Genomic DNA, 26356 nt, shown 5'->3' with positions numbered 1-26356 from the left:
TAAGAACATCAGCTGGTGAGTTGCTGGTAGGCTGTGTAGGGATGGGGACAGGAAGGCCAAGGCCCAACTGAAACTGGATTTCACAGCGGGTGCAAAAGAGAATAACAAAAGCTTTTATAGGTACATCAACTGGAAAAGTAAAGCCTGGGAGGGCATAGTCTCCCTAGTGAGAAACACCGGCAGGGTAGAAACAGTGGAGAAAAAGAAGGCTGAGATATTTAAGAAATTTTTGCATCAGTCTTCACTAACGATTGCTCAACATAGCCCTTGAGCGGATGGTTGGGAAGTGGGAACTAGGGGAGCACTGGCTCTCCTGCTGTAAGCAAAGATCAGGCTCATGACAATGTGAGGAACTTGAACATCCGTAAGTCTATGGGTCCTGATGAGAAGCATCCCAGATTCCTGAGGAAATGGGCTGATGTGGTTCCCAAGCCACCCTCAGTGGTATTTGAAAATCATCGTCCTGCCTGACCAACCCTTTCACTTTTTATGAAGGCATAACTGCATTAGTGGACAAGGGCAGAGACTGATGGCATCTATGTAGACTTCATTAAGGCCTTTGACACAGTCCCCCAAAACATCATTTTTTCCAAACTGGAAAGATGCAGATTTGACATGTAGACTTCTTGACATGTGAATGAGGAGCTGGTTAGAAGAATATACCAAGAGAATGGTGGTCAGTGTCCAGATGGAGATCAGTGATGAGTGTTGTCTCTGAGGGGTCAATACTGGGAAGAGCGATCTTTAACATCTTCATCAGTGTCACAGTGAGTCAGATTGAGTGGACCCTCAGCAAATTTGTGGATGACAGCAAGCTGTGTGGTATGGTCAACATGTCTGAGGGACCGGATACCATCCAGAGAGACCTAGACAGGCTCGAGCAGTGGGTCTAGGTGAACCTCATGAAGTTCAGCAAAACCAAGTGCAACTTCTTGAACCTGGGTCGTGGCAGCCCCTGCTATCAGGAAAAGCTGGGGGATGTAAGGATAGAGAACAGCGCTGCCAAAAAGCACTTAGGGGATCCTAGTGCAGGAGCTAGCAGGGCTTATTGAAAGAGCTTTAAACTAGCTATGACAAAACAGGGCTAACCGGAAATGACCCTAAAGGAACAATGCTGGAGCTGGGGGTGAGGCAGATGACTCAGCTGAAGTGCATCTACACCAACACATGCAGCATAGGCGACAAGCAGGAGGAGCTGGAAGCGATTGTGTGTCACGCTAACTATGACTGAGTTGCTATTACTGAAACATGGTGGGACCACTCCCATGACTGGAGTGCTGTGATGGATGGCTACAAGCTCTTCAGAAGAGATAGACAAGGAAGGAAGGGTGATGGTGTGGCCTTTTATATTCAAGAGTGTTTTGAAGAGCTTGGGCTGGAAATGATAAAATTGAGTGCCTATGGATAAGGGGAAAGCCTGTAGGGGTGACATCTTGGTGGGGGTCTGTTATAGACCGCCTAATCAAGATGAAGAGAAGGACAAGGCATTCTATGAGCAGCTTGTGGAAGTTGCGTGATTGCCAGCACTCGTTCTTATGGGAGACTTCAACTTCTCTGATATTTGTTGGAAATATAATACAGTGCAGAAGAAGCAGTCCAGGAGGTTTCTAGAGTGTGTGGAAGATAGCTTCCTTACACAACTAGTACAAGAGCCTACCAGTGCCCTGTTACACCTGCTCTTCACTAACAGAGAAGGACTGGTGGGAAATGTGATTGTCTTGGGCAGAGTGACCACAAAACTGTAGAATGCTTTATGCTTGGAGATGTCAGAAGGGTGACTAGCAAAACTGCTATCTTGAATTTCGAGAGGACAGACTTTGATCCATTCAGGATGCTTGTTGCAGGGGTCCCTTGGGAGTCACTCCTTCAGGGTAAAGGGGTCCAGGAAGCCTGGACGCTGTTCAAGATGGAAATCTTAAAGGCACAAGAACAGGCTGTTTCTGAATGCTGTAAGGTGAGTTGTAGGGGAAGAAGACCATTATGGATGAGCCGGGAATTACTGTTGAGACTCCAGAAGAAAAAGAGAGTCTATCTCCTCTGGAAGAAGGGACAGGCTACTTGGGGAGATTACAAGGAAGTTGCTAAAGTATGCAGAGAGGAAGTTAGGAATGCAAAAGCCCAACTTGAACTCAGATTGGCCACTGCAGTAAAAGAGAAATCCTTTTACTAATATATCAACGGTAAAAGAAGAACCAGGGAGAATTTCCATCCTTTACTTGACGCAGCAGAAAATGGGACCACTGAGGATAAGGAGAAAGCTGAGGTCCTCAATGCCTTCTTTACGTCTGCCTTCAATAGGCAGATCAGTTATCCACAGGGCACTTTATGCCCTAATCTCGAAGTCTGGAATGCTATGCAGAATACACCCCCAATGATTCAGGTGGAGACAGCTAGAGAGCTCCTCCTCCATCTGGACTGTCACAAGTCCATGGGACTGGATGGGCTACACCCTCAGCATTCCCCCTTTCTCAAGGCTGCATCCCAAACCATAGTACCCAAAGCCCTGAGTAGGACACCATTCATTCAGTGTGTCCACCCTCCTCCTTCTTTTTGTGCAGATCCCAGTCACCAACTGAGAAGACAGAGGAGAACACAGCTTGCACTCCCGATCCCTTCAGCAGTCTTCCCAGAGTCCTGAAGTCCCTTTTGATCACCTGAGAATTTATTTTGCCCACCTCTTCATTTCCAGTATGGAAAGCCAGTAATGGATAATAATCAGAAGGCTAAACCAGTTGAGTGCTGTTCCTAGTAATATCTCTCTCCCCGGCACCAGGCAGGCAACACACCTCCCTGTCAGATGGGTCCGAGCAGGATACTGGGCCCACAGTTCCCCTCAGAAGAGAGTCCCCTACAGTGACAGCCCTTCATTTTTTTTTTTCCTGACTGATGCCGTAGCAAAATGGGGATCAGACTGACTAGCCTTGGGCAACCTCTCCTGCATGGATGGACTTTCACCAACATCCACACCCCCCAGTCCATCCAGCTCCAGAGCCTCATACCTGTTACGTAAGAGCACCTGGGAAGGTGGGACAGGCTGAGGGGCAGTCCGCTTGTTGCCCCAAACAGGGATTTGTTCCATCCCTCCCTGTCTTGGAGGTCGCCCCTTCCCACCTAACTGTGAGACGGCAGATAATCCCCCACTGCTTGAGGAGCATCTCCCCCGCACCCTTCCTGCAGGGATGGCAGTGTATGACTCCACCAATCGATCCCCTTCCCACAATCCCAGATGCTCCTCAGCCTTCCTACTTCCTCCTTTAGCTCTACCACCATGCTGAGCAGATCATCCACCTGCTCACACTGCACACAGCTGGTATCCCGGCTGCCCTCCTGTAGCAGTGACAGGGCCAGGCATTCTCTGCAGCCTGAGACCTGAACTGCGGCATGGACACTCGTGCTTTCAGTCTGAGTCTCCACATCCCTTTTAGCAGCAGCTCGCTGCCGTACGGTGACCATCGCTGCACCTCAGTGTGTCCACAGAGCAACGACTGGTTAAGTGACCTGCTAAGTGCTAAGTGCTAAGCCCCCTGCTATATATGGCAAGGTGCTGTGTTCTGCCCTGCCTGCTCGCTGATCAGGTTTGCCCTGAAAATCACTCGTTTCACACTGAGATAACAACCCTCCTCCCTGTGTCGTCCCGCCAATGAGTGTGCTACGCTTACAGTTTCCCTGGCTTTGAACGGCCCACGTGCTCCACACACCCTGACGGCTCCTCCCCGTCCCTGAGGCTTTTTCTAGGCAGGGGGGCGTGGATGCAGAGCCGTTGCCCTGGCAACGCCCACTTCATGTCAGCCGCTCTCACGAGAGCTGCCGGGCTGCTCTGTTATCTCGGCGTTCCTGGATAAGGGAGCTGACTGAAACCCCCCTGTACATCGTGGTCTGTCGCTTAGTTCTGGGTGGGACAGCTCTGAAACAGCAAACCTCAGCGATCAAGGTATAAGGAGGGTTTTGGCCTCTTCTCCCAGGTAACAAACAGGACCTGAGGAAATTTAGATCAGTCATAAGGAAAAGCTTTCTCTCTCAGAGAGTGGCCAGGCACTGGAATGCCCAGGGAGGTGGTGGTGTTGCCATTCCTGGCAGTGTTCAAGAGGCATCTGGATGAGGAGCTACAAGATGGTTTAGAGGCTTGTGGTAGCAGTAGTGATGGGAGTACGGTTGGACTGGTTGAACTTGTAGGTCCTTTCCAACTTTGTGATTCTATGATTCTGTGAAGTTTAATACATTATGGAGAGTATTGCTTGAGCATGTACAGGGCTATAACTGTTAGTTGTTAAAGAATATGAAATCCTAAACTGCTTGACAGTCCAGTTTCCAAAGTTGAAGTGGTCCCGTAGTGTAGAAGCTGAATTAGTCAAATTAGTTTTGGAGAGACTCCACCAAATTGTCAGTCATGTGTTCAAGACTATCAAATAAATGTATTGAGGCTTCAAAACAGGGTAGCAGAATAGACTTTATTTCAGATAAATCTTTCCCAATGCTTTGCACGTGCAGACATGCATGTTGGAGCCATGAAGTTTGTGAGCATTAGTGAAAGACATGAGACTGTACAGGTCTGTAGTGATTAGCAGGAAGAGAATGCTTGCTTATTTGCTACCTTATGCAGTACAACCTCCCTGCTTTGAAGCAGCATTTGTTCAACTTGCTTAGTAGTGGTGGGCTGGTTGTGTGTATGTGCATGTGAGTGGATTTCTCTTTATACCAAGAGCTGGATTAGAGTTTAGAATTGGGATTTTTTGAGGATTAAGCTTCCCATGGTCTTTGACATGATGACCATGGCAGTAATAGGGTTATTAAATTTTCCAACTGTCCATAATACAGTTGCACTTTGAAATTTTTTCTGAAATATATGCTAAATGCACTAGTAATACAATTCTTGCTTATTCTTTTGTATGCCACTTCCATCATTCACATCTATAATTTCTATTTGCATTGAGCACCTATTTTATTATTATATCTAATTATAAATTAGATACTAGAAGAAAATGTCTTACTAAAATAAAAAGAAATCCACATCCCTGTATTTCTGCATCCTTGTGTGGGTTAATTTATTTAGTTTATTTGATTAGATACAATCATTTGTCATAACAAAGTAAGTAATACATGACACGAACGTAATGTCATAAATTCTATTAAATTTTGCATGATTTAAGTGATCCGTTCAGAAAATATAGCACTTCTGAAAGGAAGGAAGCAAAAGCAATTTTAAAGGAATCAGCTGGAGTGTGCTCTGCACTTCTTTTTATTTCTATCTGTTTATTTATTTATTTATTCCACCTGCTCACCCTAGACTATTTCACTAGGAAACTTGGGGCTGATTTTTTTTAAGAATCTGAAGCTTAATTATTCCTAAAACAGTTATGGGACTAACATAGAAGAGTGATACTCTATTGGTGGTACTGTATCAGTTTTATTAAGTTGCAACTGTTTGAGAATTACACGCCACTAACAAATTTACAGGCTGAGCTGCCTGAAAGATATGGGAGCTTTCTCTGCATAGAGTATTAGAGGAGTCTTGTGGGTATTTTTTGCTTTAGCAGATTCTGAATGTACAGTCTTAAGTGCCTTTATTTGTAAGATTTTAATTTTATGGTGAAATATGTGTATAAATAATGGATGCACATAAAACTACAAGTTGTTTTATGTGCATAGCTTCTGAATTAAAATATTACCTGATACCATTTCCTTGTAATACTTGTCAGAAACTATCTTGTTTATTTGCTGTGGCTTTGACAGCACATAAGTTAAACTCAAAATTCTAATGTTGTATCCTTGTATTTCATGTACATGCATAGTATTAATGAATTATATTACAATATTAACATTTAATATTCATTATTTTAATGACAAAAATTATAAACTCATGTTTATAATTTATACAATACAGTATATAATACAGTACAGTTGCTCTGAATTTTGTTTTGTCCAGACAACAAAAGTTGGTAAGGCTCTGTTATCAGTTTGTCACTTTCAATTACTAGCTTTTCACATTGTTTATATTTTCTGCATTCACTTTCTTGACTGAAAATCATGCTTAGTAAAACTCTGATTATTACTCCTAACTATGTGATTCTGAATAATGACAAAAAAATCCATAAGTGGAATTAATGCATAATGATTATTTTTTTAAGAACTGTTCGGAGAAATGCTAGCAGAATTTCTTATTTATTAAATGAACATTAATTTTAATATAACTGTTTTATCTGTAAACCAACAGTCCATCCATCCAATTTACCATTTATTAAAAAAATGTAATTTCAGTTGCAAACAGCCTTACTGACAGTTTATCTTTTATTCTGAGAAGCAGATCCGGCACCAGGGACATGACCTGAATCTTTTTGTAGACTTGGAAGCAATCTTGTTCAGACTTTTGTCCTCTACAAGGGATACTAAGACTCTGCATTCGTCTTCAGGCTTTGACTGAGTCCATTTTTTAAAAAGCTGAATAATAAAGTGCTAACACATTGGACACTTACTACCATAAAAGGTAGCATTGGAGAATAAGAGACATAATTTAACAGGAGAACTGTTTGGGTATACGTATGAGCAATCTAAGAAAATAAAAAAGATTCACTGCAGATCATCATTGTGATAAGCCATCGTAATTACCTGACTCCAAGGAAAGTGTGTCAGTCTGTTATTGTGTCTTCCTGAGTTTGTGTCTTTGCTGGTGCTGCTCAGCTGATGTGCAGTGATTAAAAAATAAAACGCCATAAATTTGTTGAGCTGTTAAGAAATCACCCGTCTCTCATTTCCATTATTGCATCTGTTTTTTGGTTTTCCTCCTGCACCTGTCTGCTCATTGGTACTTTTAAGCCAGAGGAATGAGTGTTTCATATTTGGAAGAAGACGGGACAATGCATCTCCATCCTGTCATGTTTAACTGCTCAAGGCAGCAGTATTAGGCTCCTTTCCAACATTCTTTACCATTTGTCCCAGATTTCCCAGTTAATAATTTCTACAGCTGAGACAAAATTCTTCCTCAGACAGATTTAAATCTGTCTGATGGCTTCATCTGCCATAAACAGCCACCTCATGAATTCCTATTATTTACTACTTTCATTACTGATTTGGATCAATGAAAGTAGAAAATTTATTTTTAAAGACTTCAAGTAATTTATTATAATGAAACAAACAAACAAAGCAAGAAAATAACATGTGTCTTAAGAACAATAATGTATTATTTTAGAAGTGTGAGAACTTCAACTTTTCAAGTCGTTTAATTTGAAGTTGGAGTTTTGAATTTCTGGGTCCTAATAATCTTTTAAATTAAACTTTCCCTTCATAGAAATGTGGAATCAAATGTTCTAAAAAATATTTAATCAAAGCATTAAAAAAGCTTTATGATGATAATCCTGTAATCACAATGAAAATGGTGTCTCTCTATCATATTACCAGTTGGGTAGTTACAGTATAACTGCACTATGAATGCATTATGAACACTAGATTCATATATTAGGTTTTTTTGTTTTATGTGTTTGTCATAAAAGGATTAGAAGACCATAAATCAACAAATAACAAATCTTTTGTTCTTATTTATTTACTTGCTTGCTTTCTTGCTTACTTATTTGGTGTATTGTGAAGCAAAGAGTCTGGCAAACAGAAGGAATTTCATCTGCACAGTAGTACAGATTTCTTTATCATTCTTCCTTTGAGTCAAAATCTTCCATAACTGAAAAAGTATGGTGAAAGATTGCAATGATTTTTGGTGGGATTGGGAGAATTATATCTGAAGAAGCAGTCGCCCTACTCTTAGTGTGAGGCTGATTCCTTGCAGTAGGAATTCTGTCTGCTTCTCTTATATTAAAAGGAGAAAGAGAAGAGAAGCCTGGGGTGTGCAGGAGGTCTGAAGGAGCTGCTGCCATTGCGCCCTGTCCTGGAACAGTCTGCCTCTGAAGGTTTGCCCCGGTCGTGCTTAGCCTCCCGGTGGTGCTTAGGTGTTGGAGCAGTGCTTGGAGAATTGCAGCCTGTAGGAAGCCCATGTGGGATCAGTTTGGGAAGGACAGTCTCCCATGGCAGGGATGTCATGTGGAGCAGAGGCAGAGAGTGACTGGGAAAGAGTGACAGAGACAAAGCGCAATGAGCTGATCAGAGCCCACATTCCTTGTTTTGCTGCACTACTTGGGGAAAGAAAGTAGAAGAGGGTGGATGGAGAAAAGGTGTTTGGTTTGCTTTAGTCTCTTAGTAATTGACAATAAATTACATTAATATCACTATTTGGAGTCTGTTTGTGCCCATAAAAGTAGTAAGTAAGCAATCTCTCTCTTATTTATTTTATTTTATTTTATTTTATTTTATTTTATTTTATTTTATTTTATTTTATGTCATTTTATGTCATTTTATTTTATGTCATTTTATGTCATTTTATTTTATGTCTTTTATTTTATTTTTTGTCTTCCTTTCTCTTCCTGTTCTTCTGAAGAAGGGGAGTGAGACAGAGATGTGGTGGAATTGAGCTACCTACCAGAGCGGAACTGCCACAACTAGTAACCTGGTAAAATTACAGTCTGAACAAACTCTTATAAGCTTACTTCTAATTTTTTTTTTCTTTTTCTGCCATGTACTAAACAAAAATGCATATATTTTTTCTCAGTAGAAACTGTTTCAGTGTAGCTCTTTATTGTCCTTGTTCTTAAAAAGTGCTGCTCAGACAACTTGTTTGAGATCATAACAACAAACTGGTAACTAGAGGCTTGTAATACTCTTAAGATCAACCCACCAGCAGTAGGTTAATACGTATTTTTGCTATTCACAGATGCCCAGGTGTCTGATTTTTTTTCTTCTGGTGTCCAAAGAATAATTTGCATTACCAATAGTTTGATCTTCAAATTACATTTACAAGGAAACAATGTTATCTCCAGAATGACAAATCTGTCATCTGCAATGACTGTCTAAAAATATTTTTTTGCATAGACAGGGAATGCAGTAATGCATCTCTGAGCTGAAATGGTACAAATAGTCCTATTTGATGTTCTGATTATCTTTTTTAAATTTTATAACATTAATTTTTACTAATCTCCTGAAACTCTAAGTAGAACCCTGTTGCAGATATAATTCCGGTCAGTGGAGTGAAAAGCATGCTTTTTTGATGGGGGGGGGGGGGGAGGGGGAAAGACTTTAAAACTTTCTGTTGCAATAAGAAAATAGTTTAAAAGACTTAAAAAATATAAAACTTTATCTTCTGCATTTTTTCAAGTAATAGCTAATTGGAGTCACGACTTTTGACAGTCCATCTCACTTCGTTAAGTGCAATTCCACAATTTATATGGGGCTGCTCCAAAAGTAATGCCTCCTATTTTATTTTATTGGTCCACAATGTTAGAGGCAGATGGTGGTGGTATGGCAGTAGAGACTGAACTTCAGATTATGGATCATTTACAGTGTTGATAATTTTTTTGGCCCCTTTTTTTTTTTTTTTTTTTCATCCTGTCACACTCAGTAGCATGGTTGTAAATGCATGGAAGGTTTTGTTCTCTTAATTCTGTATCATTCACTAAATTGTTTAAAAATAAAAAGTGCTCTAGGCTAGGCATGTTTTGTGTTCTGAAATTTCAGACTGAAAGTTTGAAATTCCCACAGTAAGTTCAGGTTTTGCTCTTATGTACTAAGAAAGATTACAGGAAAAGGCCATCTGGAGTCTTTCATGTTCTTGTACCACAGAATAGGCCCTCCCATCCATACTGAGGTACAAAAATGCTAAAAAGTGTTTTGAAAAACCAGGGGCTCTTCAGATGAGTTTATGCTGGGTTTCCTGCAGAATAATCAACAAACTTCTCACTAAATTGCTCAGAGTGCCTGAACAAATACAATATAGACAAACAGAAAATGTTACTTTTATATCACTAATTGGTCATGAGTTCATATTTTTCATGAACTGATACAAAACAAGCATTCTTTGATCTCTGAAGGTCTTTAACAATTCTTATATTGACTAACTTCTGATTAAATTTGAAGTCTTGATTATGCAGACAGAGCATTTATAATGAATAAGAGATAGTTTTTCAAAGAGGATCAGTAGCAGATTTTTCATCTAGGCTTTCTTAGAAAATAAAAGATTAACTTACTGCCATCTACTAAGTTTGTTAATTTCCAAGATAGTAATTTAAAATGTGCTGTGTCTTTGGAGCTTGTTTTTGAGTAGCCATTTAATGACTTGTTAAGTGGCATAGACTGATGTGTTTGAGGGTGGAAAATGTTCTTTATAATTAGCAAGCAGAAAAGAGAGCAAAATTTGTGGCAAATTCACTGTAGCTAAACAAACACAAAAAAATTCATTTTAGCCCAATCTAGCATTATAGCACTATCATTATAAACAGAAGGCTGCACCTGTTTTTCTGGCCTTAAAAGTGCAGTGTGTTTTGGAAAGCCAGGAAGAGGCAGGATTAGTATTTTTTCTGTTCAAATGTAAGCTGACTTACACCAAGTTCTGATTTAATAAACAATATGAAACAATTCAGGCCTGCTCATTCCTGTTACTGTCATTTCTCAGAATTGTTGGTGTTGTAATTTCTGTTTTTCCTGGAGAAAGGGTAGAAGCATGTCTATTTAACCCTACCAAACTCATTTATTAGACACTGATTTCTTTCCTGTGAATTACTTGTCATTCTGATTACTCAGCAATAAAACTGAAGAAGTGTACACAGGGCCACAATAAACCTCAGGGAAAATAATTGTTTTTCCACTTCAATTTCTTCTGTACTCTCAGTTTGTATCTAATATAAACCACTCAATCGTCACATATATGGTAACCTTACCAAAATACAAATTGTAATATTGATTAATTAAAAACAGATGATGATTTTTCAGAGTCCAGTTTAATTCTACGTAGGTGACATTAATGTGCGTAGTAATTTCAAAAGGTAACATTCTAGTACATGCATATGGCACAAATCAGAAGATGAGATAGAAATCGGGGTGAATTGGGTCTGTGTAAGATCATATACCGGACACCTTGGCAGGCTTCTAACTATTTTAAAGGAATGTTGTGAAGCGTAGCTATTTCCTATGACAGAAGGATGGACCAATCTTTCCTCATCTCCCCCGTGTTTCCATGTACAGGAGAGTGCACAGGACACCTCTGGACAAAAATAATGCAAAAATAAATCACTTGTATATGTCAAAAGGAAATACTCTATTTCTAAATTATATTATAGTCTATCAAAAGTCAATAATATGTTAAAATACATATTTTTTAAAAATAACTGTGTATCATATTAACAACTATTTTTTTAATTATTGTTTCCAGCACCAGAAGTGTGGGTTGCCTTATATTAAGGTCTGTTAATATTATTCCTTAGAACATGGTACCCAATTAATGCAAAGTTTATGTAACAAAACTTATGTCATTAGTGTAAATTATCAAAATTACTTACTCTTTTGAGTATTTTCCTTTCAATAGAGTATGTAGATAATGAGATTGGTTTGAATTAAAATTGGTAATATAATTTAATTTGATGGACTGAAGTATGTCAATGGTTTATGTGCTAGTTTGGCCCGGTTTCGTGACCAGTGGGGCAGAGGGATCCATGGACCCACTCCCTGGGAAAAGGGGGAAGAGGGGAAAAGAGAAGGGAGATGGGCCTAAAAGCAAAACTGAGAAGGAAAGTTAATAAGATCGGAATGCAAGGTAACACAATACAACTGGAAGTGTGGCTAATAAATCAAATAAAATGAGAGAGAGAGTGCCCCTAACCCAAAGCCTTACTCTAATGCTGAAGGCGAGATGTCTACGGAGCACACACATTGCTGAGACAAGCAGAAAAAGGGGCATCTTGTGATCTGCTAACAGGTTTATCTTTCCCTCTGAATGGAAAACAGAAATGCAAAGTCTACTGGGGTATGTAGTTCTTTTCTGAGAACCAGGTACCTGGAAAATCGACAGTCCATGGAATTGGAACATTAACTCTTTAACTCCCAGTGCTTTTATGTTATGATGTTATGATGTGGAATACTATCATGGTTTTATTATTTTTGGTTATCAGTATTCCACACCATAACATCATGTAATGCACTAGGGATTTGACTTCTGATGCTCAAGTTCCGGGTGCCTGTCCAACAGAGAAGAACTACATTTCCCCAAGAGGCTTTGCAGTCAGTGAGGCGATACAACTCTGTGCAAGGTCACCTGATGCTCTCTTCCTCGCCTGCTCTTCTTTGCCTGCGCTTCTCCGTATGCTCTTCTCCATCTGCTTTTCTTCATCGGCTCAACTGGACTGCACTTCTCACCTCAGCATTGTGGTGAGGCCTATCCACCATTCAGACACACTCTCTCTCATTATATTTTGCTGATACCATATTTAATAAATTAGTTTGTTCCACCTCAGATCATTGCCGCTGTTTTCAATTATTTTGGGGTCCCCTGTTTCCCTTTTCCGGAAGCATGGATCCACAGATCCCTCTGCCCCGCTGACCATGGAACCGGGCCAAACCAGCCTGTAAACTGTTGACAAATACCGATAAAAAAAATCATAAAACAGTGACATTTTCTTTTCAGTGGAATTGTAGGTAATGAGATTGATTTGAATTAAAATGGGTAATATAATTTAATTTCATGGACTGAAGTATGTTCTTTAATACTGATGGTCTTCTATTGAATATGTATCTTGTTTTATATGTACCTGGTTGAAGAAAATGATGTAATCAGCATCATCTGTGAAGCCCTCCATTTTCAGCTCATAATATTTTTTGTAAAGAATGTCTGTTTCATTAATTGTTTTGAAGTGCATATTTCCTCAAAGGCTAGTACTGGTGGACAGATTTTCTTATTTTCAGTAAAGGTCTGAATCAGAAGTCCTGAACTAAATGAAATAAAACTAGTAAAATTGAACTATACCTTGAAGAAAAAAAATGCATTTTTTTTCCTATTTCTATTTTATTTTTCAGTTTACAGATTGTAGACATCATCATCTTTGCAGGCTATATTTACTTTGCATTAGTGAGCCTTTTGGTTAAAAAACATCCCTGCAATTTATCAATGTGGAAATACTCCCAATTTACTATAAAATAAGTAAACTAGAGTTTCAATTTTCTTCCCAAGTTGGTGTAAAATGAATGTGAATTTGAAGAAATGAGTTAGTGCAGGTGCTCTTAGTGTCGGTGGAAAAATAGAGTTGCTTTTTCCATTCTTTTGTTTTGTGAAGTCATGTTAAAAATTAAACAGAAAAACAGGTAATTTGTTTAATTCTGTAGAATAATTTTGTTCTAACGTGCTACAAATAAGAAAGTAATAATATTTTGGCATTGAAGACCTAGCTGTACTGTCATCTTTATCAATAATGTACTGCACTTCTATTTGTTGTCTTTGTTTATGTTTTAATAACTTTATCAGAGGAAAGAAACGCACTATTCCTGTGCCCATGCTTTTTTTTTTTTTTTTGTTTAAAGGCAAAAAAACCTCACATATTTCAGTGTTAGAAGCCTTATACCTTGTCCCTTCTTGTATTTCTGGTGATGAGAGTTTTGAAGGATGCAATAATTGCATTTATTAGCTTCCAGAGGTTTGACATGGTGTCTAGGCAACTGGTCACGCCTTGCCAACATGGAACTTCTTTTGTGATTTACAGGCTGTCAGCAGCCAGCCATCCTTTATCACCTCACTGCGACATAGATTCAAGTACCTCTGAGGAATTCTACCAGGCTGTTCACCACGCTGAACAAACCTTCAGAAAAATGGAGAGCTACCTGAAGCAACAGCAGCTCTGTGATGTTATCCTGATTGCTGGGGATCGCAAGATACCTGCTCACAGGTAGGATGTAAACATTTTACATCAAATGTTTGTGATCTACTTATTTCATAGAACAGGATTTTCTGTGGCTCCTTATGCCTGCTTCCTTCTTGCCTCCCATCACAAGTGTAAATGACTGTAGAAGGTGCTATCTGAAAGTTCAGTCTTCGAAGGTATTATGCAGGATCTCTCTGACACGTACAGTAGAATAATAATACTGAGCAACAACTTCTCATGTTTCCTTTCAATGTACTGAAAAATGGCTTAATAACTTAGAATAAGTATAAAAATTAATTTCAGTAAATATAAAGACTATATGTCATTATCATTTTCAAAATGGCTTAAGAGTATTAAAATAGCTAGTATGTAAGAAACTGTGCTTGATTTTGGAACGTAATTAGAGCTTAAAATGGTTATAGTCATCTAAGATTTTGGTCTTTGCCATATCCTTTGACTTTGTACATGCAAATGAAAATCCACTCCAAGAGTTCATATTGAAATACACAAAATGCTTTTAAATTTCCAGTTAGCGAGTATTTTTGCATTTAAACTCTGTGTAAGGCTACAGTCTAAGGGTGACCTCTTCCTTGCCTGTGCCCTAGTTTATCTCCTGAAATAGTAAACGTTCATTAAAGTATTTAAATAATCCAAATATTTAAAATAAATAAGAAAAATCATCAATAACAGATTGATCTAGGTAGCTTGCAGCACATGTGAAGTAGAGTCCTCGTAGATTCAGATCAGCAGATGTAATAATAAACATAGAAATCTGTCTCCTTTTGGCATTTATCATTCTGGAGAATTTGTTTCTGTTCTCCTGTCTTGCCCTGATATGCTCGGATTTCTAGATGCCAAAAAAGTTCCCAGTAATTTCTACCCACTGAGCTAGCAACTAGCTTTGCTCTTGTGTTCCAGGCTTTTAGCCACTGTTGAACCTATTATGCATCTGATGCTTTATGCACCCCTGACAGTTGTCACCTAATGCTGTTTTTATCTAGAACACTAAGGTCTTTCCCTTAGTAAAGTAGACAGACAATTAAACTAAATTTCAATCTTTCCGTCAATTGGCATTTATGGTGTTCCAAGACGAAGAAAACACAAGCGATGAAGACCTTCTAATCTGTGTCCAATGTTATGAGAGCAGCTCTAAAAGTAATGTATCCTTTTTTATGATGTAGGCCCATAACATCAGACGTGGATGGTGGTGACATGGTAGTGGGGGTTGAACCTTCCCACTAATATTCCATTATGTTTTGTTGGCGTGTGACAGATGGCAGCTGAGGGGCAGTCTGACAAAATGTCACCTGACATGGAAGTGCTATAAATCAAAGATGTGTCACTGAATTCCTCCATGCAGAAAAAAATGGCACCCACTGATGTGCACTGATGCCTGCTGAACACTGAAGAAGACCAAACAGCATATGTGAGCACACTGAGGTGGTAGGAGGCACATTTCAGCATTTGCTAACAGTGACTGTGGGTCACTTTCACTGGTGCAGATATTTATGGGTGTGGCATGCAGGCTCTTGTTCATCACTGGCAAAAATGCATAGTTAATGGTGGTGATTGTGTTGAAAACTAGTGTTTTGTAGCTGAGAACATGCTCTGTCCAATAGTGTTACTGTGTTCTTTGTACCTGTTGTAGTTTCCATGGAAACAAATAGGAATTGCATACATTCCTGAATGAACAAAAATTGGTAGAAATAATGATAAATTGGTTGTTCCTCTCTGACAGCTTCTTGGTCTACTTTTGCATTTCATATTTTCCAGCACAGATGAGAAAAAAAAATGTAAAACAAATGCAATGCCTGAATCTACACTCTTAAACTGTTAAGAAAACATACTCACTAGATACACATAAATATTGTTAATGCTTTGCCTTGTTGAATATAGATTACTTAAAATACTATTTTAAAATAGTATATAGAAATGCTATTTTTAGCAGTATATTTTTTGCCATTTTTATTTATTTTGGTAGAGTGCATAGTTTGTAGAAAAGGATACGGAGGAAACTGCAGTATGTATATTTTTAATTAATCTGGTTCACTCTTCCCACTGTTTTTAAGACAGCTGTGCATGTTTGTATTCCTGACTGTCAGTAGTAAATTTAATTTCACCTTTGTCATTTCAGTTCTACAGCATATCTAAGTCCTTCTGGTGTTGAGCAAATACTTCAATAAGGATAGGACTGATAATGAAATAATAAGCAAAATCATATATATTTTTTTTCTTCTAATAAACCTTCAGACAACTTTCCATTGATCTACTCCTCTCCAGTCAAAAGACTGGCTGTTAAAAAATTGGTCAAATAACTTTTGAATTGTGTATAATTGAAAATACTGTGTTTTGAATAAATTGTAATTTTGTCCAACAAGAAAAAAATGAAGAGAAGGGTTTTCTGAATTTTATTTTTGTTTTCTACTATTTGTTTTGATTTAGATAGTTGTGACTGGACAAGCACAGAAAAATGGCTTTCTGCTTGCTTTTAGCTTGGCTATTACAATCCTATAATATAATTTAATTTGGAAGAGACCTTCTAGAGTCAGATTCAACAGCCTCTGTTGAAAGCAGGCCCAAGTCCAAAGTTAGATTAGCCTGTTGAGGCTCATTAAATATTGGCATTTACAAAGGTTCCTCTCTTGGCAGCCTCTTCCAGTCTATGATTATCCTCACTGCCTTTAGTGATCCAGCATGTATGTAGTTTTTATGAAGATTTGCTTTGTGATTTCTTTGATCAGAAGAACAAAACTGGGATACATCTTGGGAGGGAAGTTACATTCTTTTCCAGTCTCTGGAAACATCTTACAGTTGTCATGGTCTGACAAAGATAAGAGAGAGCGTTTTCTCTGTGACATTGTTGAGCTAACTTAAGCCACTCCTCTTTGAATATATTCTCTCTGGTCCCATGGACTCTTCCGATTTACTTGTACTGCTCCCTAAGTACTTTTTCCTCTGCTGTAAGGGATACTTTGTACCCCATAGATCTTGCCACTAGGCACTGGAACATAGAGGTCCTGAAAGTATGAAGAAAACAGCAGCAACAACAACCACAACAAAAAGACTGAGCCTAAGAAAGTTTTAAGTAGTGCAGCCTTTTCTGAGTCCTTTGCTGCTGCTCTGTTGAGCAGTGGTAAAAAAAAAAATTACCTAGTCTTATTGGCAATAAAATTAAAGAAATTCTTTCTCCCTTCATATCCTTTGTTAACTTTCATCTGCACCTAATCTTTTTTCTTGATTAATTCAATTTCTGCATCCTGGGGCAGTGCCTCTGCATTTCCCCCAGGTTGTGCATCCTTGCTGAGAACTTCTGTGTACTTCTTCCTTTTGAGTTCAACCAGGAATCACGTCTGACAACTGGGGTTGTAATTTCCCATTTTACTGACTGCTATCAGGATTTGTTGTCCTAAACTGTTGTCTTATGGTCACTGCAGCTATGTTTGACACCAGTATCACAGTTCCGGCACTATTTTCCCCCAGATTATTCAGAAATAGAATCAACAAAGTGCCTCCTCTAGTTAATGTTTTACACAAAGCAGGATAGACATTATTGATATTGTATTCTGTAATCCTGCTTGTAGGATAATCAGTATTTGTGGAATTTATATATTCAGCAGTATATATTAAGTGGAACATTTCCTGTGCAAAGTTTATAAAATCTTATCCTGGATAAAACAAAATCTTATCAATAAAAATCCACCTAAAACTATTTTATTTGAGGTAAATAAAAACATATTACAAACCATAGTGCATAATAAAGATTGTGATCTGCAATCTGTAATCTCTGTTATTTCCAGTCTCATTTAGTCTTTTTTTCTCTCTTCTCCAATCACTTACAGAGGAATAATATCAGATAAGCTCTGGCCTTAATGCTGCCAGGTTACTTTTTGTCACTTGTATTTATCTAATTTTCATTATTTTCTATATTTTCATTTCTCATAAGTAAAGGTATAATGTTTCACTGGAAGGCAGATCATAAAACATTATCATGGAGGTCTAGTTTTCCACTTGAAGGCATCACGCCAAACTCTTAGTCTTATAGCTGCTCTTCATTGTTCTGGTGACTCAAACAGCTTTAAAGTGTCCTGAGCTGTTTTGCCGGCTCATGAATTGCAATGATGAGAAGGCAATCACAAGAGATTCTGAGAAAATATGTGAACTTCTGTAACAGAAAGGAGTTGAAATTTAAATAAAGATGGGGAAAAAAAAAAAAAAAAAAAAAAAAAAAAAGTAAAACCTAGTTCCATTGCTGCTTCGCTATAGCATGTAGAGACAATAATCAAATGTAAATACGTAATATATTTTAAAAAAGGGAAATGCTGAAATAATATTTTCACTTTTTTTCAGTTATACTATTGCACTGATAACAGTCCACCTTCATTTTAAAACTTTATTAAGATGGAATTTGTAATTTCTCCATTAATTCTGTAGATACACAGTGTTGTGTGTTTTTTTGTTTTGCTTTTTCTGTATTTGCTATTTGGACTAAAACTTCTTAAAGACAAGAAATTTGTCATAACTTCAGTATGGAATAAAAAGAACTCAGGCACTGCTATTACAAAACAAACAAATTAAAAAAAATCTTTGTAGTTGGCACTTTCTTCCTATACACTGTTTGCAATCAACCAAATGCAATGTAAAAGAAGATTTGTAATCAAGCAATAATTCCATGGGTCAACATGAAAATAAAAATGGAGATTTGCCTAAAATAATTCAGATGTGCTGAGTGAAAACAGCTCACTTGAATTGCAGTGCCCTCCAGTACTCCAGTTTCAATGCTATACAGCTTCTGAATCAAGTTTGAAAAAATACCGCCAAGAAAGCAGGTAAAGTCAATGCAAATAGTAGATAAAACTTTATGATTTGTATTGGAGACTTTCTTAAAAATTCCAGCCATGATTGCCTGATGCTACAGGCAGATATAACTCAGGACAACGTTTAAGCTATTAGTTAGATGTTGTGTAGGAATGGTGCACAAATAATTTACGGAGACTCAAAGGAGGAAAAAGAGTAAGTGCTATAAGCCGGGAATTTATCAATCCCTATTCATTTAAAACAAAAACTTTCACATAACAGGGAGTGAATTACGATATAAACAGAAAATCCAATTAAAAAAAAAAAATTGAAGATTTACATTCTCAACTTGTAATTCTGACTTTGGTCACATGAGGTTAAGCAGATAAAACCAAATTTTGAATGGAATAGACTAAGAAATGAAACACAAAACAAAACAAAACCAGAAACTGAGCTTTGTTACAGATATATTTTTATATTTTTATTTATAGATCAGTTTATCATGGGAAAACTGAGTTCTATATTTGCTTTTCCATATTTGTTTAATATTTGTTTTTCCATACTATCAAGTAAATTTAAATTAAAATTAAATTTAGGACTAAAGGGAATGACTTCCAGCTGTGCCAGGGGAGATTTAGGCTAGACTTTAGGAAATACTACTTTTCTGAAAGAGTAGTCAGGCACTGGAATGGGCTGCCCAGGAAGGTGGTAGAATCACCAACCCTGGAGGTGTTTGAGGATGTTTGGATGTTGTGTTGAGGGACATGGTTTAGTGAGAACTATTGGTGATGAGTGGATGGTGGGACTGGATGATCTTGTAGGTCTTTTCCAATCTTCGTGATTCTGTGATTCTGTGAAATGTAGGCATTGGAGTAGGCATCTTCCTGATTTTCAATATAAAGAGCATATATAATATAAATTGTGGTAGCAATGGTGGTGTTCCTCATCATTCCCTATAGCTGGAGAGGTAGAGTAGAACACAATTTATGCTCCCAAATCTCTGACCAGTCGCCCCAAGGCTCTGAAGTCCTTCTTCATAGACCTTAGGAAGTTCTTCCTATTTCATCACTGCTTACCTGAAACAAAAACAGATAATAATCTGAGGGCCGTACTAGGGAAGGAACTTTCTTCCTTACATCTTTAACCGAGGACCCTGGAAGGAAGCAGACCTCCCTGTGTAGAGGGTCTGGTCTACATATTGGGCCTTTGTACCTGTCAGGGGCAAGTCACCAATGACAATAACACTTTTTTTTTAACACTTTTTTTTTTTTTTTTTCCTTGCTGAGGAGGTTTCAGTACTAAGGGTAGTCTGACTCACCTTTGGTGGCACTTCTAAGTGGGAAGAACCATCATCCCCACTGGTTCAGTGTCTCGCTCCAATTTATAGGAGGGAGAAGAGGTTCTTTTAGTATCTGTATATCCAGCTTGAGATTAAGAAATAATGGTTCAAATGTTGGTCTGATCAGTTTATTACAAATTTTAATTAGGGAGATGGGGAAGGGGAGGACGGACACTATTATGAATTAGGGTAATGGGGAAGGGAAGGAGGGCAACAGAAAAGATAGGAAATAGAAGCAAGGGGTCTTTATAGGAAGCAAGAAGGAGATAGTCACCACCATGGATCCAACGTAGTTCATAGTTCAGTCATTGATCTTCAGTAGTGGTGGGTTGTTGGGCATCGTTGCTCTGTTGATGACGATGGTGACCATGGTGATGATGGCCCCTTTTCAATGGTAGTACCAACTTATTTATAAGTCCAAAGTGGTCGAGTCAGCTCTCTTTGGACTTGCTCTGGGATCTCAGCAGAAACTCCTTTGTTCCTATCTTCCTTGCCTTACCAGCAGATGAGAGAGAGCAGGGAGGCACCAACTTGTATCTTGCCTTCAAAGGATACAGTGCTATCATCTCCCAGTCTTCCATAGCAAACTGGAGTTACTTGGTCACATGCTATATCTTCCACCAGTAAATAGTCCTGAGCACTGTCTTCTGAAGGTACACAGCTCCAAAGAAACACTTTCAAATGTAAAATTCTCCACACAGTGATGTTGATTGTAACACAGCAACACCCATATCTCATCTCCTAGTGTCTTATCACAAGAAATACCTCAGAAAGCAAGCTTTGAGTCAGAAAGAAGGATTCATACATCCAGTTGTCCCTGCAGAGCACTGTGCCTATTCTGCAAGGGCAGCTGGGGAGGTAGGAAAACTGCTGGGCAGGTGTGCCTGCTCCTCCTCCCCCCCCAGGCAGGGACCTTTTGCCATTGCCCCCTGTCCCTCGATTCATCACCATTCTCATTAGGGGTAAGAGAGGACAGGGTTCACTGTAGCAGGAACAGTGTCTGCCTGCTGGTTCCCCTGTTAGCAAAGCGTTAGGGGGTGAAGTGCTTCATGTGGATCCTCAACTGGCTGCCAAGATCTCAGGGACTGGAACCACCAATCAGTCTCTCTCTCACATTCCCCAGTGCTCCTCAGCCTCTCCACCTCCTCCTTCAGGTCAGCCACTGAGCAAACTAAATCATTCAGCTGGTTGCATCTTATACAAGTGCTGTCTCCGACACCCTGCACTGCAAAGACCAGGTTCTGGCACTCACTACAGCCGTAGACCTGTGCACTAGCATCTTGTTGTCTATCTCTGTCTGGGTCTCTACATTTTCTTGGCAGCAGCCTTTTTTTATGTGTGCGCATGGGATAATTTTCCTAGCAGTAGCCTTCTGCTGGGGTGCAGCCACAGCAAACCAGCACTATTAGGGTAGCCGTAATGGGGTGTGACTGATCTGCTCTGCCCTGTACCGGCAGTGCTGGCTCTGCTCATGCTGTGTTACCAGCCCGTTAACAGCTGCCCCTGCATTCTATGCTGTACAGTGATACAACAAGTCTCCTCACTATGTAGTCACATGAATGAGTGGCAAACGGTTGCTCTGTGTCTCAATAGATCACAGTACCTCTGGAACACACACCCCCACTTGTGGAGGAGAAACTCAGCCTTGCCCACTGCCACCGATGCCTCCTCTCTGTGCAGTCACGTGTGGTAACTTTTAAATTGTCCTGAACCACTGATTGAGCACTGGGGAAAGGAGTCACGGCCTGAACTACTGATTGAGCACCTGGAGAAAGGACCCGACAGCCCTGGGAGCACAGATGAAAGTGATTCAGCTGTGTGACTGGAAGGGGTGGAGCCTGGCTGCATCTCTCTTAAACCTCATTTAGGGGCTGACTGGTACTGGGGAAGGATCTCTGGTTGGAGATTTCACTATTGATAGTACAGGCTGGCAGTGAAGAAGTTAGTGAAAAAGCCGGAAGATGACTTCAGGGGACTGGGGAGGGTAGTTGAAGGAACAGGTGTGCAGGTGGTTATTACATCTGTACCTTCAATGGCAGGGAAGGATACTGGGATGAGCTTAAAAACCCAGCTCTTGAACAAATGGCTTAGGAGTTGGTGCAAACACAGGAGTTTTGGTTTTTTTTGATCATGGGGCAATTTACTCAGCACCTGGCATGATGGCTGCAAATGGAAGCAGCCTGTCTCCATGGGGAAGGAGGGTTCTAGCCGAGGAACTGGCGGGACTTATTGACAAGTATTTAAACTAGGTATGATGGGGGAAGGGGACAAAATGAGGACCACTGGGACTGAGGGGGCAGTTTGAGGCTCAAAACAGAACTTGATAGGTGGAGATGATGGAGTTCAAAGGCTTGGAGAGGGGTGGGGAGATGCTGCTTCTCTTAAGTGCCTGTATACTAATGTGCATAGCATGGAAAATAAACAGCAAGGTCATGATCTCATTGCGATCATGGAGATGTGGTGGGACAGCTCGCATGACTGGAATGTTGTCATGGAGGGCTATGTGCTTTTTAGGAAAGATTGGCTGGCTAGGCGGGCTGGTGGAGTTGCTTTTTATGTGAGAGAGCAGCTAGAATGTATTGAACTCCACTTGGGGGAGAGTGATGTAGCAGTCGAGAGCTTGTGGGTGAGAATCAAGGGGCAGACTGGTAAGGGTGACACTGTTGTGGGTGTGTGCTACAGGCCCCCTGATCAGGATGAGGAGGTTGATGAGGCCTTCCATAAGCAACTGGATGTAGCATCATGTTCCCAGGCACTGGTGCTTATGGGGGATTTCAATTATCCAGATATTTGCTGGACGACCAACATGGCCAGGCACACACGGTCCAGACGGTTCTTGCAGTGCGTTGAAGACAACTTTCTGTTGCAGGTGGTGGAGGAACTGACACGGAGAGGGGTGTTACTGGACCTTATTCTCACCAACAAGGAAGGACTTGTTAAGGAAGTAAAGGTTGGGGGCAGCTTGGGTTGTAGATGGTGGAGTTCGTGATCCTGTGTGGAAGAAACAAAGCAAAAAATAGTATTGCTACCCTGGACTTCAGGAGAGCCAACTTTGATCTCTTCCGGGACCTACTTGGAGCTATCCCGTGGGTGTTGGGTGTTAGAAGGTAAGGGGGCCTCTGAGAGCTGATCAGCATTTAAACAGCTATTCTTCCAAGCTCAGGATCAGTGCGTCCCTGTGAGCAAGAAATCGTGAAAAGGAGGCAGGAGACCTGTGTGGATGAGCAAGGAGCTCATGCGCAAGCTCAAAGGAAAGAAGAAGGTCCATGAAATGTGGGAAAAGGGTCTGACCACTTGGGAAGAATATAGGAATGTAGTCAAGGCCTGCAGGGATGCGATGAGGAAGGCTAAAGCCCACCTGGAATTGAATCTGGCTAAAGTGATAAAGGATAATAAAAAAGGCTTTTTTAAGTATGTTAACAGCAAAAGGAAAACTAGAGAGAATGTGGGCCCCTTACTAATTGAGGGGATGTTATGGTAACGGGGGATGCTGAGAAGGTAGAGATACTGAATGCCTTCTTTACTTCCATCTTCAGTGAAAAGGCTCTCCCTCAGGTTTCCCACACCCCGGAGGTTAGTAAGAGGGTCTGGGGAATGGGAGACTTCCCTTTAGTCAGGAAAGAGGTGGTGTGTGAGCGCCTAGGCAGTACTAAGGTCCACAAGTCCATGGGACCTGATGGAGTGCATCCATGTGTGCTGAGGGAGCTGGCGGAGGTCATTGCTGAACCTCTCTCCATCATCTTTGAGAGATCTTGGATAATGGGGGAGGTCCCTGAAGACTGGAGGATAGCCAGTGTCACTCTGGTCTTCAAAAAGGGCAAGAAGGAAGACCCGGGTAATTATAGGCCTGTCAGCCTCACCTCTGTCCCTGGAAAGGTGATGGAACAGCTTGTGCTGGATGCCATCTCCAGACAACTGGAAGAGAAGGGGGTTATCAGGAGTAGTCAGCATAGATTCACCAAGGGGAGGTCGTGCTCGACCAACCTGGTGGCCTTCTATGATGTCGTCACATGCTGGGTGGATGGGGGAAGAGCGGTAGATGTAGTCTACCTTGATTTTAGAAAGGCATTTGATACTGTCTCCCACGACATCCTTATAACAAAGCTGAGGAAGTGTGGGATAGATGAGTGGACAATGAGGTGGGTTGAGAACTGGCTGACTGGCAGAGTGCAGAGGATCGTCGTTGGCAGTGCAGAGTCTGGCTGGAAACCTGTAACCAGCGGTGTCCCCCAGGGGTCGGTGCTGGGTCCGGTCTTGTTCAACATCTTCATCAATGACCTTGATGAGGGAATAGTGGCCACCCTCAGCAAGTTTGCTGATGATACGAAGTTGAGAGGATTGGCTGACACACCTGAAGGCCGTGCTGCCATTCAGTGAGACCTGGACAGGCTGGAGAGCTGGGCAGTAAGAAACCGGATGAGGTTCAACAAAAGCAAATGTAGAGTCTTACACCTAGGGAGGAATAATTGCATGCACCGGTACAGGTTGGGGGATGAGCTGCTGGAGAGGAGCTCTGCAGAGAGGGACCTGGGTGTCCTGGTGGACAACAGGTTGGCCACAGGTTGGCCATGAGCCAGCAGTGTGCCCTTGTGGCCAAGAGGGCCAATGGCATTCTGGGATGCATTAAAAAGAGCGTGGCCAGCAGGTCGAGGGAGGTGATCCTCCCCCTCTACTCTGCCCTGGTAAGGCCTCATCTGGAGTACTGTGTCCAGTTCTGGGCTCCCCAGTACAAAAAAAGACAGGGACCTCTGGGAAAGAGTCCAGTGGAGGGCCACAAAGATGGTGAAGGGCCTGGAGCATCTCCCCTGTGAAGAAAGACTGAGTGAACTGGGTCTATTTAGCCTTGAGTAAAGATGACTGAGAGGGGACCTGATCCAGGTTTATAAATATCTGAGGTGTGGGGGCCATAGTGGTGAGGCCAGACTCTTTTCAGTGGTGAGTGGAGACAGAACAAGGGGAAACAGACATAAGCTGCAGCATAGGAAGTTCCGCATGAATGTGCGCAAGAACTTCTTTACAGTGAGGTGACGGAGTACTGGAACAGGCTGCCCAAGGAGGTCGTGGAGTCTCCTTCTCTGGAGATATTCAAGTATCGCCTGGATGCCTACCTGTGCGACCTGATTTGGGGAACCTGTTTTGGCAGGGGGGTTGGACTCGATGACCTCTAGAGGTTCCTTCCAACCCCTACAATTCTGTGATTCTGATGTGGGCGTCTGAGGGCTTCTTCAAGAATTACAGTGCACCACTATCAGCGAAGGGTAACCCATGTTAGCTGGTATCCTGCGTAGAGCAACAAATGATACTGTAAGTCATTGCTTCATCAACTACTGTATGATCTCGTGTTATACATGTTAGAGAAATCTCTGCTTATGAGTTTTTGACGTACTCTCTGAGGTACTACTCAGTTGGCATTAAAGTATCATTTGAGCTTACTTAAATAATGTAAGTGACCTGGTGGGTTCGTTTTTCTTTTAGTTAATAAATATGCCGTGAATTTGAAGGGATTCTGTCTTAGAGGGTGACCTGAAAACTTGTGAATATTGAAATTAAATATCATTTATTAAAACTGAAATAGAATCTGTTATGGTAGGAAAAATTGCAACCGCACATATCAATGATATATTTGAAAACAAATAAGGAAAAAAAAAAAAAAAAGAAAAAGAAAAAAAAGATTAATTTAGGGATTTTGAGACCTTTACTGCAACTTAGCATGGAGAAAATCTTTCTTGGTCTACCAATTTTTTTTGTAGCCAGGAGTTACCTACTGTTATTCACTAAGATGAAAGCGCATATTATGTATTCTGACTGACAGACCATCAGTTGAAAACAGACAACGTCCTCAGACATCTGATGGATGGGTAAAAATCCCTTTAAGCCAAGATTTAGGAGTATTATAGAACCTTTTGAGATACAGAAAGTGGCAGATCACTACAAATTAATTGTAAGTGCTTTGATTTTTTTTTATTTTTTTTTTTTAATTTTTATTTATTTTTTACTTTTTCCCACTCAGCACTAGATATTCTTGGAGCATGGGATTTACAAAAGCTGTCAACTTTTCTGAATTAGATGTAGTTAGCAAGTTTCAAAGGCTAAACGGAAGTGAAAGAAACAATTGCCAAGGAAAAACATTATGTCTAGAAATCAATTCACTCTTTGATTTTCATCTATTGATGGAATAGCTGTTTTATTATTTATATGGAGTAGTGAGTAATAGACAATTAAAATAATAATAATAATAATAGTAATAACTGTTCAAAAATGTGTCTTGCTTGTTTAGGTGAGCAGTTATCTCACAGGTTATTTCTGTTCATCTAAAGTGTTTTCCTTAATAAATAAGGTACCAAAGACTTGACATTTGTGTATATATTTTTTAGGATTTTTCAGTTTAGACTGAATCTTGTCTGGTTATGTGTTCATCTGAATTGAATATTCTTTTGCTGTGGCAGTCCATTAAGATAATTTAGAATGTATTTACCCAGATGTCGTAGGTGCATAGGTGATACTGCAG

General features: G+C 40.2%; 1 protein-coding gene across 2 annotated transcripts in view; it reads left to right on the top strand.

Annotated features, from left to right (window-relative positions):
- The window catches only part of KLHL1 (kelch like family member 1), a 233951-nt gene that overhangs the window by 51475 nt on the left and 156120 nt on the right, over positions 1-26356 (top strand). Inside the window, exon 2 of one of the 2 annotated variants that reach the window (XM_042867519.1) lies at positions 13557-13739. The exons of the other annotated variant lie outside the window; for it this stretch is intronic. Coding sequence (XP_042723453.1) covers positions 13557-13739 — 183 coding nt within the window. The remainder of the gene's footprint in view (positions 1-13556; positions 13740-26356) is intronic. 2 annotated transcript variants of the gene reach the window in all.

Source organism: Lagopus leucura, unplaced genomic scaffold, assembly GCF_019238085.1.
Source record: "Lagopus leucura isolate 7727_CA_CO unplaced genomic scaffold, USGS_WTPT01 Super-Scaffold_100001, whole genome shotgun sequence".
Taxonomy (NCBI): Eukaryota; Metazoa; Chordata; class Aves; order Galliformes; family Phasianidae; genus Lagopus; species Lagopus leucura.
This window is presented reverse-complemented; position numbering and strand designations above follow the sequence as displayed.